The sequence below is a fragment of the Heteronotia binoei genome, chromosome 21 (genome assembly GCF_032191835.1).
Source record: "Heteronotia binoei isolate CCM8104 ecotype False Entrance Well chromosome 21, APGP_CSIRO_Hbin_v1, whole genome shotgun sequence".
Lineage (NCBI taxonomy): Eukaryota > Metazoa > Chordata > Lepidosauria > Squamata > Gekkonidae > Heteronotia > Heteronotia binoei.
This window is the reverse complement of record NC_083243.1, coordinates 192759997-192779693: the sequence shown is the minus strand read 5'-3', so window position 1 is coordinate 192779693 and position 19697 is coordinate 192759997. Positions and strand designations below refer to the sequence as shown.

The following is a 19697-nucleotide window of genomic DNA, read 5'->3' as shown; positions in this document are numbered from 1 at the left end:
ACCTTTCATTAATGTTGCAGACCCCTCTGACTTCAGCACTCCACACCACAGCCACAGTGCTCCGAACTTTCCCTTTTCAGTGTTAACTTCTGTTCCAATCACACTGCAAGCAAACCACCGCTGATTTCTGAAGTCTGATTTCAATGTGTGAAAAAGGTAGGGGGTGGGGCTCTTATTCAGAAGAGACAGAAACATACGACAATACACATTCTTTATCAAATTTGAAATTATTTTATTTTTACCACAACATGTAGCACATTCCACACAATTACTAGATGAAGAAGAGGGGTCCCAAACATAACACAAGGTGTGTATATGAATTAAGCACTGTCAAGTCACTTCTGAGTTTTGGCAACCCCATGAATTTATGCATGCCAAAACATCATCTCCCTAACAGCCTCGCAAACCGAAGGTATGGCTTCCTTAATACGGTCAATCTATCTCATGTTAGGTCTTTTTCCCTGCTGCCATTTGCCTTTTCCAGTGCTATTGTCTTCTCCAGTGACTCTTGTCTTCTCATAATGTGACCAAGTATGATAACCTCAGTTTAATAATTTTAATTTCTAGGGAGAGTTCATACTTTACGTGGTCTAGAACCCGCTTATTTGTCTGCATGCTGATGAAGAAAGCACTGACACAGGAGAGTAGTCGTTAAACAAAATTCTGCCTTTTCCATTCTGTTGTCAAGGCCTCGACTAAGTTAAAATCAACTGTTTTCAATGTAATACTTAAGGCACAAAGTGCTTTTCCTGGCCAAAGAATTTCAGATACAAATTTCATACATAAAACCCTAAACTCAGATATCACATTTAGTCAAAATTTATTTTGGTTTTGTTTTTTAATTTGTTTTAAATGAAGGAACAGTAGAACTTCAGCACTACACAAATAAACTGTTTAAGTTCACATTGCCAAGTATGGTCAACTGCAGTCGGTATACCAATCGCCCGAGTGCATAATCATTGCTGGATACATTTTAGTATAATCAAATGTTAAACAAGCAAATGGCTTTCATAATTATTCCAGCTTCTAGAAATTTTTTTTGAGCGAGATACTTAATAGGATTCAGAGCTGGTTTCCCAGCTGTGCGCTGACACCAACTCTCTGCAAATAGCTCTCCCAGGCTGCTTTCCTGTAAGTCTCTGCTTCCTCCAAAGGGCTGGGTGCAGACAAGATGCCTCTTCCTACAATGATGATATCAGAGCCTTTTTTTCCAATCACTTCCTGAGGACTGAGGTACTTCTGCCCAAAGCTATCACCTGCAAATGTACCACAAACACTTTATTTGCTTGGTTTTCTTCAGCATTTTTCAACAGTAAACAGCAAGGATCACAGTACATTCTGAGGATCTATCCAGACATCACAATAACAAGCTGAGAGTATGAACATATGAAGCTGCCTTATACTGAATCAGACCTTTGGTCCATCAAAGTCAGTATTGTCTTCTCAGACTGGCAGCGGCTCTCCAGGGTCTCCAGCTGAGGATTTTCACACCTACTTGCCTGGACCCTTTTTGGAGATGCCAGGGATTGAACCTGGGACCTTCTGCTTCCCAAGCAGATGCTCTACCACTGAGCCACCATCCCTCCCCTGAGCCACCGTTCCTCCCCGATTAAGTGCAAGTGAGGGGTATGCAGGGGCCCAACAACAAACCAGACTGGTATTTGCAGCTTGCTGTGATGTCTGAATGCAGTCTTAGACAACTTCCCATGCCAACAACAGTGATACTTCCAAAGTACTTTGAGGGAAAATGCTCAGCAGCATTAAAAACGGCAAGAGGGAGACAAAGTGTAAAATAATAAGAGGATGTTCTTGGGGATACAACATCCAGGCAGATTCCCAGTGCCCAGGGCATACTGCTTTTTTGTACGATACTTACAAATATTTAAGAGTCATTTGTGTGTAAACTGGCCCCATGTGAACAGGCAATCTCACAATCATAGTAAGCGATCAACCAGACAAGACAGCAGAGAATTTGTGATCTAATCTTCAGGACAATTTATTTCTGCAAGAGAGCCATGCAAGACCCCATTTGACAAAACCGAAAATCTTTCTAACAGAGTTGTTTTCCCCTACATTAAATGCCCTCCACCTTCAAGCTACTACTTGCTCCATTGAAGAAGATGAAGAAGATATTGGATTTATATCCCGTCCTCCACTCCGAAGAATCTCAGAGCGGCTCACAATCTCCTTTCCCTTCCTCCCTCACAACAGACACCCTGTGAGGTGGGTGGGGCTGGAGAGGGCTCTCACAGCAGCTGCCCTTTCAAGGACAACCCCTGCCAGACCTATGGCTGACCCAAGGCCATTCCAGCAGGTGCAGGTGGAGGAGTGGGGAATCAAACCCGGTTCTCCCAGATAAGAGTCCGCACACTTAACCACTACACCAAACTGGCTCTTCAGGGAACTGCCTGTATGTTCTTATATGAGCAGTATGGGGTAATGAATATTTTGAGACTGGGAAGATGGCAGAGAGAGAGGAGAAGAATTTATTCCCTCTACAGGTTTAAAAGTGCTAGAGATGCATTCATGGATCTTCTGGAATGTCATTTGATTTTGGAGGAGGAGGAGGAGAGGCAGAAGAGGAGAAGGAGAAGAGGAGGAAAAAGAGAAGAGTGTCAGGCCCCCCCTTCTACCAGCTCCCCTTCTCAAAAGATTTTTACAAAGAGGAAGAAGAGGCGATTGGATGTATACCCTGCCCATTACTACCCGAAGAAGTGTCAGAGCGGTTTATAATCTCCTTTCCCTTCCCACAAGCAGCACCCTGTGAGGTAAGTGGTGCCGAGAGAATTTTCCAAGAACTGCTCTTTGAGCAGAACAGCTTTGAGAGTTATGCCTGACCCAAGGTCACTCCAGCAGTTGCATGTGAAGGAGTGGGGAATGAAACCCAGTTCTCCCAGATAAGAGTCTGTACATTATCCACTGGCTCTCTCTGGCATTTAACATACAGGATACTGCTTGTACAACAATAAATTATGATTTATATACAAGAAAGGAATGATATCTATTAATATGGAAGAGGAATCTAATTTTACAAAGATAAATCTTTCATAGCTGCAATTTCCACAGCTATATGGTGGTACAAGAATTCCAAACTTACAAGCATTCAAAACAAAGCAAGATATTTTTAAAAGGTATGGCTTTCAGTGTATGAAGCTGCAAAAAGAACATCATGGACATTACAAGAAAACATGTTTGGTATCACTTGACTATGCATTCGGCTCACTTTAATATGGATGATTTATCTGTACACAACTAGTCTGTTTTTGTGTTTACTCCTCCCCCCTACTTCACTGGGCAAGGTGTAAATAAGAGAAGAGGGCAGCTCCCCCGTCTCTTCCCCATGATGAAGACAGCACAGAACAAGGTGCACAATGCTGGCAACAAGCCAGTCAGGTTGGGGCATCATTCTGCATCCTCAGCCAGGTAACTACACAAAACACAGGGGAGAAAATTTGGCCAGAACCATCTCTAGTCTATTATTTTTTAAAAAATATACGTATTGCCACACTGATTTCTTTCATCTCACAATCATGGCAGAAGTTCCAAATGGGTCAGTTGCATGGAAAGACTTACCTCCAGCCTGCATTTGAACACCAGGAGTCAAGTGAAGGAATTCTGGTTTTTCAACAATTCTGGAGCCAGAAATAAAACCCAGAACAAAATCAGAGTGTTCTTCAGCCATTTTAACCTACAAGAAAATAGACCGTAATAGTAAATATGATGCCTTTACTGCGCGAAGAAATTAACATAACAGTGGCAAATGTATAGATTTCTATTCCATGCTTCCAGGGCCGGCTTGCCCAGATTGCCCAGGGTGCTGGCAGGGCGAGGGTGGCAAATTTGACCTCCCCCCCAGGCAAACGCCTAGTTTGCCCATTCCCCAGCCCCCTCCCTTCCCCACCCCATGTCGATTTCAATGCCAGAACGGGCTCTAGTGCCACGTTCCCGGCTATCTAAAGGCGCATCCCACTCCCCGCCGATCAGTGGGTGAAACCGAGCCTCACTCACTGTCAGGACCAGCGTCCTGAAAGGACAGCCCTGCTGCCACTGACGCTTCTCCCATCCAGGAAGTGGGGAGGGGAGGAGGCAGCGGGGCCGCCCTTTCAGGACGCTGGTCCTGACAGAAAGCGAGTGCAGCCGCACGGCATGGTTTTACCCACTGATTGGCGGGGGTGGGGAGGGGGGCTTCTACAACCTTAAGTGGCTCCACTCTCAAGTAAGCATGAAAGCCATCAGCCAGTATTATTCTTGCTAATATCTTAATAAGGAAGCTGAAAGCAGAATTCAAAACCATCACCCTCTGAGGCCGTATTTGTGTGCCTTTACCCTTGTGGGTAAGACAAAGACTTGCCCTTATCTGTTGTATAATGTCTCTCTCTGACATCAAACCTGGAAACTTTTTTGTATCAGGCAAGTTTTCATATTCAGCCCTGCTTCTGTAAATTGTTGGCTGGGGGTGGACTGGCTCTGAATTTTATGTAATATGTTATTTTAAGAAGAGACTGGATTTATACTCTCTCTTTCACTACCCTAAGGAGTCTCAGAGTGACTTACGATCGCCTTTCCCTTCCCCTCCCAACAACAAGCACCCTGTGAGGTAGGTGGGGCTGAGAGAGCTCTCCCAGAACTGCTCTTGAGCAGAACAGCTTTGAGAGAACTTGTGGCTGACCCAAGGTCATATCAGCAGGTGCAAGTGGAGGAGTGGGGAATCAAACCCTGTTCTCCCAGATAAGAGTCCATGCACTTAACCACTACACCAAACTGGTGTTAGAATCCATCATTCATGGATTTGGAATGCTCATGAAATAATTATTTATGCTGCTATTGTTGGTTTGATCAGTGTTTGTATTTTGAATTATTGCTGCTTTTATGAGATGTGATTGGGAATATCAGTGTTGATGGCTGGCTTTAAATTGGATGTTCACTGTCATTTTTGTGCAACTTTCACACTGCTGCCATTTGCCTCTTGACTGTTTTCATTCTTAACTGAACACTGTCTCAGTTTGCTGGAGACCAAAGTATATATCAACTAAATAAAGACTGCTGTGTGGCAGAAGGGGGGGAAATCCTTGCCAGAAAAATATCCTGAGTGAATACTCAAACTTACTGCTGCTTTTGTATATTCGCCAGTAGCCAGAGACCCTTCTGAACTCATCTCCCCAATCAGAAGACATCCCCGTTGCAAAGGCTGCCCTACTGTTTTCAGTCCTTTAACAACTCCAGGACCAGGAACCGCATGGGCATTAACTATATCCGACCAGGATGCTATTTTGAAGACACCACCTGAAAAGGAAAAAGGGGAATTACCAGCTAAGGAACTTTTTCTCAGCTGGAACGCTGCTTAAAACACTGGCTATGAAATGTTTCTTATACATAAGAACATAAGAGAAGCCATGTTAGATCGGGCCAATGGCCCATCCAGGCCAACACTCTGTGTCACATAAGAACATAAGAGAAGCCATGTTGGATCAGGCCAATGGCCCCTCCAGTCCAACACTCTGTGTCACAGAAGAACATAAGAGAAGCCCTGTTGGATCAGGCCGATGGCCCCTCCAGTCCAACACTCTGTGTCACATAAGAACATAAGAGAAGCCATGTTGGATCAGGCCAATGGCCCCTCCAGTCCAACACTCTGTGTCACATAAGAACATAAGAGAAGCCATGTTGGATCAGGCCAATGGCCCATCCAGTCCAACACTCTGTGTCACATAAGAACATAAGAGAAGCCCTGTTGGATCAGGCCAATGGCCCCTCCAGTCCAACACTCTGTGTCACACAGTGGCCAAAATATATATACACACACACATATACACACTGTGGCTAATAGCCACTGATGGACCTGTGCTCCATATTTTTATCTAACCCCGTCTTGAAGGTGGCTATGCTTGTAGCCGCCACCACCTCCTGTGGCAGTGAATTCCACATGTCAATCACCCTTTGGGTGAAGGAGGACTTCCTTTTACTTACCTCTAACAGCACGGTGAAAGAGAGTCCCTGTGGTCTAAAACCCTGTTGGGCACATTCAGCAAGGCCATAAATCAGCACCACGAATCCTCACAGTCCTGAGCAATCAATATATTTTTCTTTATAACTATCACATACCTTGACTTCAAACTTTAAATGAGTGCCATTTCCCTCAACGTGATGTAACAATCAGAATAAAACCCAGCTCAAAAAAAGCTGCGAAGATTTATCTGTACTGAAATAAGGAACGAGTGTCGCGTTCCTTTGAATTTATACAGGTCTTCAAAGAAATGCATCAAATTACAGATTGGGAGCGCGACAACAAGCAAATCCAGCCTCACCTTCATACTGATGCTTCACGGTATTTCCAATGTCTGCAAACTTCCGGTCTTCAAATATCAAGAATTCATACTGGTCTGCAAGTTCTCTTAATTCTTTTATTACTTCTGAGGTGAAATCTTCCAGAATATCTATGTGCGTTTTTAAGATACAGATGGATGGGCCAAGAACAGCAGCCAGGTGGAGCAGTTCTGTGGACTTGGTTACATCAGCCGAAAGACACAAATTAGACTGCTTTTTCTCCATGAGCCTGAGAAGCCGAACAGCAAGGGGATGTGTGCCAGGCAACTCGGCCCGAGCACCAAAACTCATTTCTTTGCACGTTCTTTTTATAGCAGAAGTACCATTTTGCTCAGGAGACTTGCTAATGTTTTCTCGAACGAATCTCTCTACCTTCATCACCATCACTGAGGCAACTTTTTTCTGCTGCTCAAGGATCCTGAGCACTGTGGACAAAGTACATACTGAATGCAAGCAAATCCCATTTTTTGCCAGCATGGCTCCTCCTCCCTGCTCTCTGTCCAACAGCACAACAGCATCAGTAACATTCAATCCCTCCTTACGAAGAACCTCTGCTGTCTCCAAGACACTTGAGCCAGTGGTGACCACATCCTCAATGATAAGACAAGTTTCTCCTGCATTTATGATGCCTTCCACAATGCGCTTGGTACCTTTAAAAGCAATAAATAAAGTACACCAATTCAACGATGGTCTAGTTCAGATCAGAAGATTACTGCTGTCATTAAAAATAAACATATATAATAATTTAGAATAAATAACTTCTGGCAGCATTTTTCTACCGGTGTCGCTAAAACACAGGCATGCCACTTAAGACTGAAAGTTCCACTTTCAAAACCTGTAAATTAAATCATTAAACTAATAAATATAAGAAGCTGAGACAATTTTAAAAACATCTTTGCAGTCTTGAATAATCACAGCTTATATACCAACATGTACAACCCAGATTGTCTCTTTTACCATGCTCTTTAGCTTCCTTCCTGCGAATAAGCATTGGGATCTGGTTGGCTGAGCAGATGATCGTAGCCAATGGTAAAGCAGTGTATGGAACCCCACACGCACAGTCATACTTGATTCCAGCATCCTTTGCTGTTTGAAAGAGAAGATGAGCTACCTGAGGGGGGGAAAGTTTAAAAGATACTAATTAACATGACTATACATTTGAGTTACTTGGTAATAGCTTGCGGACTCTCTTTCCTAGAGATGTAAAATTTCTGGAAATTTTGAAGCTCAGAAAAAAACCCATTTTTTTCCTGGTTTTTTTCAGAAAAAAACGGACATTTACGGAAAAATTGAAAAAAAAATGCTAAATTAGCACTTTTTTTCCAGGTTGAAAGTCATTCTATTACTTTAGGAACATAAAATATGACTATGGACAATTTTACTTGACATGAAATTATCACAACTAGCATATTAAAAATACAATGTATCCAAACAATTATTACAAACAGAATTTACTTTAAAAATAATATTTATTTATAATTGTAACAAATGGAGCAACAATTTCCTGAACTTTTTACTAGTTTATGTGCAACAGACAAAAAAACCTCCACAAAACAATTTTTAAAAATCCAGAAGTAAATATTATTCATATTTCCTCTCCACAGTATTAAATAAAAATAAAAAACTCATTCTCATAAAAAGAACTGAAGAGGGGGGAAGTGTATAGAAGGGAGTGTAGGACTAAGTTTAAATGGATGGGCATGACCTAGGACTTGCTTGTCCTCAGTGCACAGAAATTAGAATAAACCGATACCAGACTTTTTTTAGAAATGATTTGGAAAATATCTGAACACCTCGTCTTAAAATATTTTATTAATCATGTTAAAATAAAACATTCCATAAATAATTTCTTCTCTTTCAATTTTTCAAAAAAGCACAAAAAAAGCTTCAGGAAAAACGAAGAAGAAAAAAAAACGTTTTCCCAAATGTTTCCAGTTTTTTCCCAGGCCTTCACCTTTCTAGTCTTTCTCCTATCTGTCAGAAAATACATCTCCACCCCCCCCCACCCCCCGCCAACCCAGAAGTTCGACATTCACACAGGAAGGACCTTTTTTTAAAAAAACAATATGCCTTATGACTACACAAAACAGGCTGAGGACAAGTCACTCTGCTGCTATTTGGATTGAGGAGGGAAAGAAAAGATAGCTTATAGTCATACTCGTGCATCATCATAGATATAATAAAAGCTGGACGCGTTGGCTCAATCCTCAGTTTTTATTGGAAGTTGGGGCTCCCACAGGAATGGCCTTGCATTCTGTCACCACTTCCCCCCGTCATTGGGTAGCCTCGCTGTGACCCACCTACTGATGTCCCTGTCAGGCCAGAACCCAATCAGAAGGCTGCTGGCCTTTGAGCGAGACAGTTCTCTGCTGAGAAGTTCTCCTGGAGCCTTACTGACTACTACTGCCTCTTCTCAGGGCCTGCTGCAAGAAGTCTGGGATAGTCCGTCCCCCCCTCCCCCCCCACACACAAACAACGTTGCTGCAAAGCAAACAGTGAAGTAAACAGTAAACTGTGGGAGACATGTTCCTCAGCCCCTGCCTACTCAGGACCAGGAATGTTAACAGTCTTACCTCAGAGACAGCCAACTCTTCTCTGTGTCCTTTGTTAACCAGCCTTAGAAAGGGCTGCAGAGCTACTGTGACCTCACAAAAGGCCTACCAGCACACGCAGCCTCCAAAGGCCACACAAATAGGCAGGGAGGCAAGGCCCCGCTTACTTCCCCCTAGGAAGGCTGTTGCTAGGCAACCCAGGCTGCTTTTTTCAGTAAAGGGTGAGGCCTCAGGCAAATAGAATAGCATATAGTCCACAGTTATTTTCTCCAGAATGGGGAGAGAAATCTGTTGTCTGGACTTCTGGGATCCGTCATCTTGGCTTCAGAGCTGCCTGCAGAGCTCTCTCTGCAACATCTCTGAGTCTGGAGGGCTTTCTCTCGGCATGGGAACCCCACAGTGGGGGAGGGGGGGTAGTGGCAACTGCACCCTACGCTCATCGTGCATCCTGAGGCTCCGTGGCTACGAAAGCTGCTTATCAGCACTAAAAAAAGAACTCCCGATCGCTTTTATGCTTTCCTTTTCTCCAGTACATCTTCAAATCAACATATTTCCACTTCTAAAGCGATGATTCTACTTAACAAGTAGGTGTTTTTTCCTAAATCTACCCCGATGGGTCATTCTGCATAACTATAAAAGACCAGCTCACGGAGGATTCCAAGCGGCCTCGGACCAACAGGAGCAGTCTTAAGCTTTTGAATTGGACTGAATATAATTACTAAAATTGATGTGGACTTTAGTTGGATATACATTACAGAGATTATCAAGAATTTGCAATAGGATTTCAACACAAAAGAGATGAAAAGAAAAGAAAAAGAACTCTGTCTCTTTTATCTGACTTTAACTGAAAGAATACCTTCAACAGGAAGCAAGTGAAAATACAATCTGACTTGAGAGACTGACTTTGGAGTGTACAAACTGAGTATGGCACTTTCTAACGAAATGGCACATGGAAAAGATATTTCCTCATTATTAGATCTTTAAAGTAAGATTTGATTTCACTTAAGCAGCTTCTTAGAGATTACTTTATGCCCATTGCTAATGAGTTGAGCGAAGAAGATCCGACAACTAATGAATAGCTAATCTACAGGGGTTCTGCATCAAGGAGAGCGATTCAATGGCAGTGGAAACAGAAAGGGAAATTGTTATGCGAAGCAAACAAAGGCGAAAGAAGATGGTCTCTTATGATGCACTTTTAAAACCACTCAAGCGGAGAAGGGAACATGGCGACGAATTCTTCTTCCTGTGGTTGAAGGGTCAGAACATGCTGAGAAGAGTAAAGCTGCGCTTTGAGCAACGCATTTGGATCTGGAAACCTTTCCATAAAAAAGACTTTGGTTTTTCTGCTTTGGTGAATGGCTGAATAAAGAACTCTGACCAAGAAGTGAAAGGTATTACTCAAAAGATAAGCTGTGGTCAAAGGGATAAAGGGACTGCCTCGGATACAATTCGGGTGTAGAAAGTAAAGGAACTTAAAAGTTTTTTTAAAAAATTTTTTGGGAAGAAGGGCTTTGGCTCTTTCGTTTCCCCCCCCCCTTGTTTTCTCTTCCTGCTGAATAAGCAAACATGTAACTAATATTAATGAACAGAGGTTTAAAATTAAAAGATCAAGAAAGATCCTGAAAAATGATGTTAATGAGGTTTATTAGTATAACTTCCTAGATAATAAATCTACTTACAGTTTGCATATTTAGGGAGATTGTTTCTAATGATGTGAGAAAAGCCAGACAGTATAAAGGCTGCAGAATTTGATGGTTTTGGAAATATGGCAGAGTTGCTATTAATATGTTAGCAGGAGAAATGGTTTAGATGGAGATAGATTGTTGTATTTGATGTATCTTATGTAATTTGCTGTGAACAAAGAAATAACTTTGTGTTCCTTTTAATCAGGATTGGACTAAATTAGTAATCTAATCTGTGCTTTTTATAGGTTTAAGTTAAATTAGGTAACTTGATGTTGAGACAGTCTTAGAAAAATTTTCCTTATTAATTGGTTATATTTAATTCGTGTTTAAGAAGAATTGTTTGGTCTTATATTGCTTTACTAATTTATTATAAGAATTGTTTCTTTTACACTAGTGAGAGAATAAAGGATGTAATACTTAAGGAGATTTTTATACTTGTAGGTAGGAAGATTTGATTAATATATTGGGAGGTGGAATTATAACTGATATATTTGTACTAGCTGCTGTTGCCTTTTTTCCCCCACTCTCTAAAGTCCCCTTTTCTCCCCCCCCCCCCTTTATGTATCATCTGCAATGCTTCTTTATTGTAGTTTAAATCAATAAAACTTTTTAAAAACGAGAAATCTGTTGTCTGGAATTCAGTTCTGATCCCAGGAGATCTTCAGGCTCCACCTGGAGGTTGGCTACCCTAGGCCTTGCAGCCCCTCTGGGTGACCTGATGCCACCCAGCTGGCATCATTTAACTTGGCCCGGCTGCTAACTCCAGGTTGGGAAATTCCTGGAGATTTGGTGAGTGGGGCCTGGAGAGAGTGAGTTTGAGAAGGGATGGGACCTCAGCCAGGTACCATTGCATAGAATCCACTCTCAAAATTAGCCATTTCTGCCTGGAGAACTATTGTTGCCAATCTCCAGGTGAGGGCTGTGTCGACCTGCTGAGGTCGCCGGCTTCCTGCTTTTGTCCCCATTGTGGAGAAAGACTGCACTCTGTTAGGTAGGTGCTGTAGGGAGGGGGGAGAAGATGGAAAACTGAAAGATAAAATCCCCTACAGAAATGCCTGCCTTGAGGGGGATACTCGATAACACAACCATGCCAGGTCAAAAAAAAAAAAAGCCACAAGCTCACGCTGATGCCAAACACCACAAGGCTGGCTATGAGAGGAAAAGGTGGCAACAATGCCCTGCAAACAAAAGGAATGAAGTGCTTCAGTGTCATGCTCCCCCTGAACACCCCCCCCCAAAAAAAATTATTCTTCCTTCTTAGCGTTCTGGACCAGTTTCAGGGCTTTGAGCTACCAGACACAGGGACACACATACATGTGTGTGGGGGGGGGGGAATGGAAAGCCAGTGTCTGCTTTAGCTGCAGGGTGGGTGGGAAGACAGCAAGGGTGAGGACTCAGAGCTGAGTGAAAGTTGGTGTGGAGTTTTGGGATGGGGTGTCACCAGTATGCTGATGACACCGAGCTGTATCTGTTGATGGCTGGCTGCCCCACAAAATCTGGCCTATGGTCTGGAAGCTACGGTGGGATGGCTGAATGAGCTGGGTGAGACTGAACCCAACTAAGATGGAGGTTCTGTTGCTGGGTACAGGGGACTCAGAGTTAGGGTACCAACTCCCTGCTCTTCATGGTGTGCCCTCAATATCGGCACAGTCTGTGTCAAAAATGTGGGTGTGGTTCTGGATGCCTTCTTATCAACGCAGGCCCAGATCACAAATGTTACCAAGCTGGCATTTTCCCAGCTACACCAGGCGGGGCAAATGGTCCCCTTCATATGAACATATGAAGCTGCCTTCTACTGAATCAGACCCTCGGACCATCAAAGTCAGTATTTGTCTACTGAATGTTTAAGTAAGAAATACAATGGATGTTAGTACTCATGAATACATTTGTAGGATGGAGTTAGTTTATCACATAGATACAAATACATCTGCAAAATGATGAGTTGTTAATGAGCAAAGATGATTGTACCAGCAAGCAAGTCATAGTGCCATCTCCAGCTATACTTGCCAGGGACCTGTTCCTGACACCATTCCTATTCATTGCCCTCTCATGAACCCCCAATAGGTTTTTTGGAGGCTCGTGGGTCCCATGGTGGGAAGCGAAAGGAATTTCTCTCTCTCTCTCTCTCTGTTCATACAGCCTATCGAGATCCTAGGCCAAGTGAGGTCTACAGGCTCCAGGGAAGCCTGTATTAAAGTAACTACAAGGCCTACATTTCTCAAGATGCCTTCTGTCCCTGTTACACAGATTGCCTGAGTCTGGTTGTCGACACACAGGGCAGCTCATGTGCTTAAAGGTTCTTTATACTCTGTGTATACGAAGAGTCAGATTGTGAGGGATACCAATGGAAGAAAGAGGCCTTAACTGAGGTTTTTTGATTGTGGATAAATTTATACATTCACACCAATCACTCAAGCAAAATAATAACCATAGCTCAACACATAAAGACCTAAGAAACACAGAAGTGATCAATAGTGACAAGAAGGGGTTAGATATAGATTAGGGCAATATTCACCTAATACTGAAGACCGGAATCCACATGGAGAAAGGAGGGGGAAGACAGGGGTGACAAGTGGTTCATGAAAAAGACTCAGACAGAGTCTGAGGGTACACTCTTCCAGATGCCTCAAGATATGTACAAATTTTGGGCTCAGAGTGCCGGTGTAAGTATGCTTTGGGGAGACAGGGATGGGCTGGTCCAAGGTGTAATGAGCAGCTACATTAAAACTGGGTATGTGTAGGATGCTTGGCTTAAGCTGCCGAGATCCAGAAGGTTGCCAGTGTTTGTGTTCCTATGTGTCAGTGACTCGATGTTGAAGGGGTAGAGATGCTAGACCTTCCAAGTTACTTCACAGGAGACAGTGCAGCTATGCCAGAGTTAGAAGAGATGGGACTATGGATTAGTAGGGAGACAAGGCTAACTATCTCTGTTGATTGTATCAGTCATGGGAACCTGTGTACATGCTTGCTCTCTGTACTCCTTTTTGGCTCACCTTCCGCTGGGTCTGTGAGGCTGGTTCAAAGATGAAGTCTGTGCTGGCTTCACACAGCCTGTTTTGGAAAGACTGTTGTATGATGGGAGGCCTGGTCTTGCTGCCTTTCTGACTGCCAGGTCCCTCCAAGCTTTGGGGAGAGTGAGCTTAATGCAGGTATATTAGGGGCAGGTAACATGATTGCATAGCGAGCAGTTTTTGATGGAAAACTTGCCCAGAGGGATGGGACCTGGAAGAAAGGAAATAAAAGGCCCAGCTGGAGAGGGAGGGTTGTTCTCTCTGGAAAAGGCTGAGCTGGGGAGAGGCTGCAGATAGGACGTTCCCTCATCCAAAGCATGGTGAGTCACTGGAATTAGTGGAAGGGAACATATAGTTAATCATGCTGGGGCTTTTTATTTTGCTTTGTACCACTTTTACTGTTTCAATGTTCAATAGTGCACTAAAAGTTACAACCCACTTGTTTGTTCTTGAGCACGTCAATAAACTTATTGTTGTTATACTGCCTGGGTCCACACACCCCTTCCGTCACAGATAAAAAGGTGCTTGCTGAGAAGGAAGACAGGGGTTGGGTAGGTGCTCTAACAGAATGGTGGCCAGCAGTAGAAGGCCCTCCCTGGTTCCCTACTTGTGACACAGTCATAGCCTTAAGCAAAAAATAAAGAGGTACAATCAAATAAACAGTCCTTATTTTCAGGAAAGAAGTCAAAAGAACTGAGCCAGATGGAGGTGACCAGAGGTGAAATTTCCTACTGGGCAAATTAAAAACCAATAAGTTTACAGGTCCTGATGGCATACACCCAAAAGTTCTTAAGGAACTCAGATGTAAGATATGGGTTTTAACCCATATGTATAATGCAGGGGTGGCCAAACTTGCTTAATGTAAGAGCCATATAGAATAAATGTTAGATGTTTGAGAGCCGCAAGACATGAACAAATATTACACATGCATCTTTATAAAAACTCTTAATACTTCCTTTGCAAAGAAAGACACAATACATATGTATGCACTTTAAACATGGCCATGCAAGAAAAAACTTTTCTTAAAATATAAGCAAGGAATAACAGTCCCCATAAGATCAGCATAGGGAAAGGTTACAGAGTTATTTTTTTGTCACCAGTGGAAGAAGGAAACACACATGTACCATATAAATCACTGACCATCGTTTGTATCATTATGCATCTCTCTTTGCCTTGACACCAAGGTTAGTAAACACAGCTCCTACAAGAGCTATGAAATTAAGATGGAACCCTGAGCTACCCTCTTTAATTCCATCCCTCCCTCCAGTGGCTCCCTTGTGCTCTCTTTCTCCTCTCCAGGTGACCTCTGTGGTAGAGAAGAGCTTGCAAGCCTATTTCTCCTCCTTCCTCACTTCACAGAGCAAAAATAGTCATTTACCTATGGGTCAGTGCTCAAGGCTGAGGTCCCAATGCTAAGCATGCATACTTGAGAGTAAACCTGCATTATGTTCCTCCTTGACCTCTGGGAGTCACAGACAAAGAGCCACAGTTTGGCCACCCCTGATCTAACTAAATTCACCCTCTGTACCAGAAGACTGGATAGTTACAAATGTGACACCAGTTTTAAAAAGGGATCCAGAGGGGAACCAGAAAATTACTAGCCAGTCAGTCTAATGTCAGTTCCATGCAAATTAGTAGAAACTGTAATCAAAGATAATTGGTACATAGAAGGACAAAGCCTGCTGAGGTGGGGGGGCGGGGACCAGCATGGCTTCTCCAAAGGGAAGTCCTGCTGCACTAATCTTTTGGAGTTCTTTGAGAAAGTGAACAAGCATGTCGACAACGGTGATCTAGTAGACATTCTATACCTTGACTTGCAAAAGGCTTTAGACATGGTACCTCCCCAAAAACTCCTGAATAAACTTAGCAGTCATAGGATAACAGGATGGATTCTCTGATGGATTAAAAAGAGGTAAAATGACAGGAAGCAAAGAGTAGGAATCAATGGACACTTCTCAGAATAGAGGGAAGTACACAGTGAGGTCCCATGAGGATTGGTACTGAGGCCAGTACTATTTAATTTATTCATAAATGATCTGGACCTAGGAGTGAGTAGGGTAGTGGTTAAGTTTACAGATGACACAAGATTATTTAGGTTGGTGAAAACCAAGGCTAACTATGAAGACCTCCACAAACTAGATGAGTGGGCAACAACATGACAAATAGTATTCAATGTTGGTAAGGGTATGCTGATGCACACTGGGACAAACAATTCCAACTTCAAGTATAGGCTACTGGGGTCTGAACTTGTTGAGAGTGAGAAGGAAAAAGATCTTAGGGCTGTAGTGGATAAACCGATGCAAGTGTCAACCCAAAGTGCTGCAGCAGTGAAAAAAGGCAGACTGTGTGTTAAGGATTTTTAGGAAAGGGATTCAGAATAAAATATCAGCCCTGACCTGGATAGCCCAGGCAAGCCCAATCTCATCAGATCTAGGAAGCTAATCAGGGTCAACCCTGGCAAGTACCTGAATGGGGGACCTCCAAGGAATACCAGGGCTGAGACAAAGAGGCAGCAATAGAGCCCCCTCTCTGAACATCTAACCCACAGTAGAGGTTGCGAGAAGTCAACCATGACTTCCAGGTATGCACACACGCATACATCAACATGCACAAAATACTCACAGAAAATTTAAAAAGAGAATAAAATGGCTGACATTGTGATGCCCCTGTGCAGCCTCATTTGGCGTACTGTGTACAGTTCTGGTTACCGTATCTTGAAAAGGACACTGCAAAGCAGGAAAAAAGTACAGAGGAAAGCAACCAAGATTATTAGAGGGTACCTTCCCTATGAGGAAAGAATAAAGACTCTGGGAGATTTCAATTTAAAAAGGAGATGACTATAAGCAGGGGAAGGGGGGGCATGATAGAGGCTCATAAATTTTTCCACCTCCTTCAAAATACTAACAAAAATAAATAAATTCTCCTTCTCCCAAAATACTAAAATTTGAGGGCATCCAATGAAACTGATTGGCAATAGGTGCAGGATGAACAAAAGGAAATACTACTTTAAACAGACAGTACTTAAAATGTGGGATTTGCTGCCAGAGGATGTCGTGATGGCCACAGAAATAAACAGCTTTAAAAGGGGATTAGATAGATTCATGCAAGATAAGTCTATCAATGGCTACTAGCCAGGGTGACTTAAGGAAACCTCCACGTTCAGAGGCACTCATTGTCTAAATCCCAGAGCCAAGAGGCCACATCAGAAGAAAGTCTCGCCCTCCAGGCCCTGTTGCTGGCCCTCCAGAGGAACTAGTTGGCTACTGTGTGAAACAGGATGCTGGACTAGATGGACCATTAGTGTGATCCAGCAGGGCTCTTCTTATACATCCATCCATTATAGGTAACAGCTAATTTCTAGCCTATCCCTAACCACCCCGCCACCCCCCATGTCACGACAGCCATATTATATGGCTAACAATCATTCTGGCACGTGGACTTCGTAAGCAAGTATCTGGATTTTGAAGAAGTCTTTCCAGCTTTCCTTCCGAACAACAACAGGACTTCACATTTATAGCATTTCAGACATGTTAGGTAAAGAGATGAGTGCGATGACAACACAAAGCAATGCCTATAGTCACCTAAATGCAGAAGAACACTACATATACGGCCGAAGCTACAGAATCCACCACTGCTGTCACTAAGCAACCTGATCTGCGGTGAAACCAGCTGCACACGCCAGTTTTTTAACATGTTCAAGCGAGTCTGTGAGAGGCACCTGTTACCACCTCGCACTTTAGAAACAAATTGCTCCATTCGCTAGTCAGGGCATGACGTATACCAAATCCACTTAGAACATATGAACATATGAAGCTGCCTTATACTGAATCAGAGCCTGGGTCCATCAAAGTCAGTATTGTCTACTCAGACTGGCAGCGGCTCTCCAGGGTCTCAAGCGGAGGTTTTTCACCTACTTGCCTGGACCCTTTTTAGTTGGAGATGCCAGGGATTGAACCTGGGACCTTCTGCTTACCAAGCAGATGCTCTACCACTGAGCCACCGTCCCTCCCCTGCTCTCCAGGGTCTCAAGCTGAGGTTTTTCACACCAGTTTACCAGGACCCTTTTTAGTTGGAGATGCCAGGGATTGAACCTGGGACCTTCTGCTTCCCAAGCAGATGCTCTGCCACTGAGCCACCGTCCCTCCCCAGAAAACCACCAATATGCATGCAACAAAACGGGGTTTTGCTCACAAAAAACAACCAAACAGCGCAACAAACTCGTTCGTCTTCAAGGCAACACAACGCTGTTGTTCCTGCGACGAGGCAGGCAGGGGCGGATGACTCGAAACGATGGCCACAAAGAACTTCTGCGCATCCAAAGACTGGATATACAGGTTCAGCTACTCGGCCCTTCGGACAGCCCAGACAACCCTGCAGCGCCTCCTCCTCTGCCTCGCTCAAGAGCGCGCTCCTCCCACTCCCGCACGCGGGTATCACTGGGCATCGGCCCGGTCCCCCGCGGGGAAAAGAGCGCCTACTTCGTTGAGCAGAGCCGGGTAGGAGACGATGACGCGCAAGTCCACGTAGACCGGGGAGACGAGGCCGCTCTTGAGCACGAAGTCCCCGAACCGAAGAGCCCCGACGCCGTGCAGCTCGCACGCCAGGCGCTCCATCGCGCCCCGCACTTCCGTCGCCGGGTGATGACGCAAGAAGAACGCAAGGCCCCGTTGCAACGGCCTGTGGTGGCGCCTCTGTTTGAAAAATTCCGCCCCCGCATTGGCTGCAGGCCCTAGGAGGCGGGGCTTGGTAACGGCAGAGGGGGCCGAGGGGGTTTTAGCGATGGCGTTTTTAGTACCACTTTTAAATAGGATGTTTTTAATTGCCATTATATATTTAAATTATGTATTAAATATATACATAATTTAAATATATAATATATATATTTAATACATATATATATAATACATATATATATATATATATAGTATTATACATAGTATATAGTACATATATACATATACAATATACATACAAATATATATATATATATTTAAATTGCCGGCGGGGGAAAGGAATGCGGTTCTAGGTGACAACACTGCACGCCATGCAAGGCTTGTGAGGGCGCGTGCTGACGTGTCCAGCTCTAGGTTTTGTTATCCAAGTGAACATATGAAGCTGCCTTCTACTGAATCAGACCCTCGGTCCATCAAAGTCAGTATTGTCTTCTCAGACTGGCAGCGGCTCTCCAGGGTCTCCAGCTGAGGTTTTTCACACCTATTTGCTTGGACCCTTTTTTGGAGATGCCGGGGATTGAACCTGGGACCTTCTGCTTCCCAAGCAGATGCTCTACCACTGAGCCATCGTCCCTCCCCTGCTCTCCAGGGTCTCCAGCTGAGGTTTTTCACACCTATTTGCCTGGACCCTTTTTTGGAGATGCCGGGGATTGAACCTGAGACCTTCTGCTTCCCAAGCAGATGCTCTACCACTGAGCCACCGTCCCTCCCCTAACATATGAAGCTGCCTTATACTGAATCAGACCCTCGGTCCATCAAAGTCAGTATTGTCTTCTCAGACTGGCAACGGCTCTCCAGGGTCTCCAGCTGAGGTTTTTCACACCTATTTGCTTGGACCCTTTTTTGGAGATGCCGGGGATTGAACCTGGGACCTTCTGCTTCCCAAGCAGATGCTCTACCACTGAGCCACCGTCCCTCCCCTGCTCTCCAGGGTCTCAAGCTGAGGTTTTTCACACCTACTTGCCTGGACCCTTTTTTGGAGATGCCAGGGATTGAACCTGGGACCTTCTGCTTCCCAAGCAGATGCTCTACCACTGAGCCACCATCCCTCCCCTAACATATGAAGCTGCCTTCTACAGAATCAGACCCTTGGTCCATCAAAGTCAGTATTGTCTTCTCAGACTGGCAGTGGCTCTCCAGGGTCTCAAGCTGAGGTTTTTCACACCTACTTGCCTGGACCCTTTTCAGTTGGAGATGCCAGGGATTGAACCTGGGACCTTCTGCTTCCCAAGCAGATGCTCTACCACTGAGCCACCGTCCCTCCCCTGCTCTCCAGGGTCTCAAGCTGAGGTTTTTCACACCTACTTGCCTGGACCCTTTTTTGGAGATGCCAGGGATTGAACCTGGGACCTTCTGCTTCCCAAGCAGATGCTCTACCACTGAGCCACCATC

General features: G+C 44.1%; 1 protein-coding gene across 1 annotated transcript; it reads right to left on the bottom strand.

The window, feature by feature from the left end:
* Positions 1 to 211: 211 nt before the first annotated feature.
* UMPS (uridine monophosphate synthetase) lies at positions 212 to 18224 on the bottom strand. The gene is made up of 6 exons (XM_060262275.1): positions 18051 to 18224; positions 7282 to 7435; positions 6306 to 6974; positions 5108 to 5283; positions 3574 to 3688; positions 212 to 1256 (listed from the first exon to the last, which is right to left on the bottom strand). Exons 1-6 carry the CDS (start codon positions 18183 to 18185, stop codon positions 1063 to 1065), a joined length of 1443 nt encoding a protein of 480 aa, XP_060118258.1. The 5' UTR covers positions 18186 to 18224; the 3' UTR covers positions 212 to 1062.
* Positions 18225 to 19697: the final 1473 nt, after the last annotated feature.

Bases quoted from the DNA above. Each gene is read 5' to 3' on its own strand.
- UMPS (XM_060262275.1), bottom strand. From the start codon at position 18,185: ATGGAGCGCCTGGCGTGCGAGCTGCACGGCGTCGGGGCTCTTCGGTTC. The intron at 7,436-18,050 runs GTAGGCGCTCTT...TCCCCCCCTCAG, and splicing joins ACCCGGCTCTGCTCAACGAA to GTAGCTCATCTTCTCTTTCA. The intron at 3,689-5,107 runs GTAAGTTTGAGT...ATTTTCTTGTAG, and splicing joins GCGAATATACAAAAGCAGCA to GTTAAAATGGCTGAAGAACA.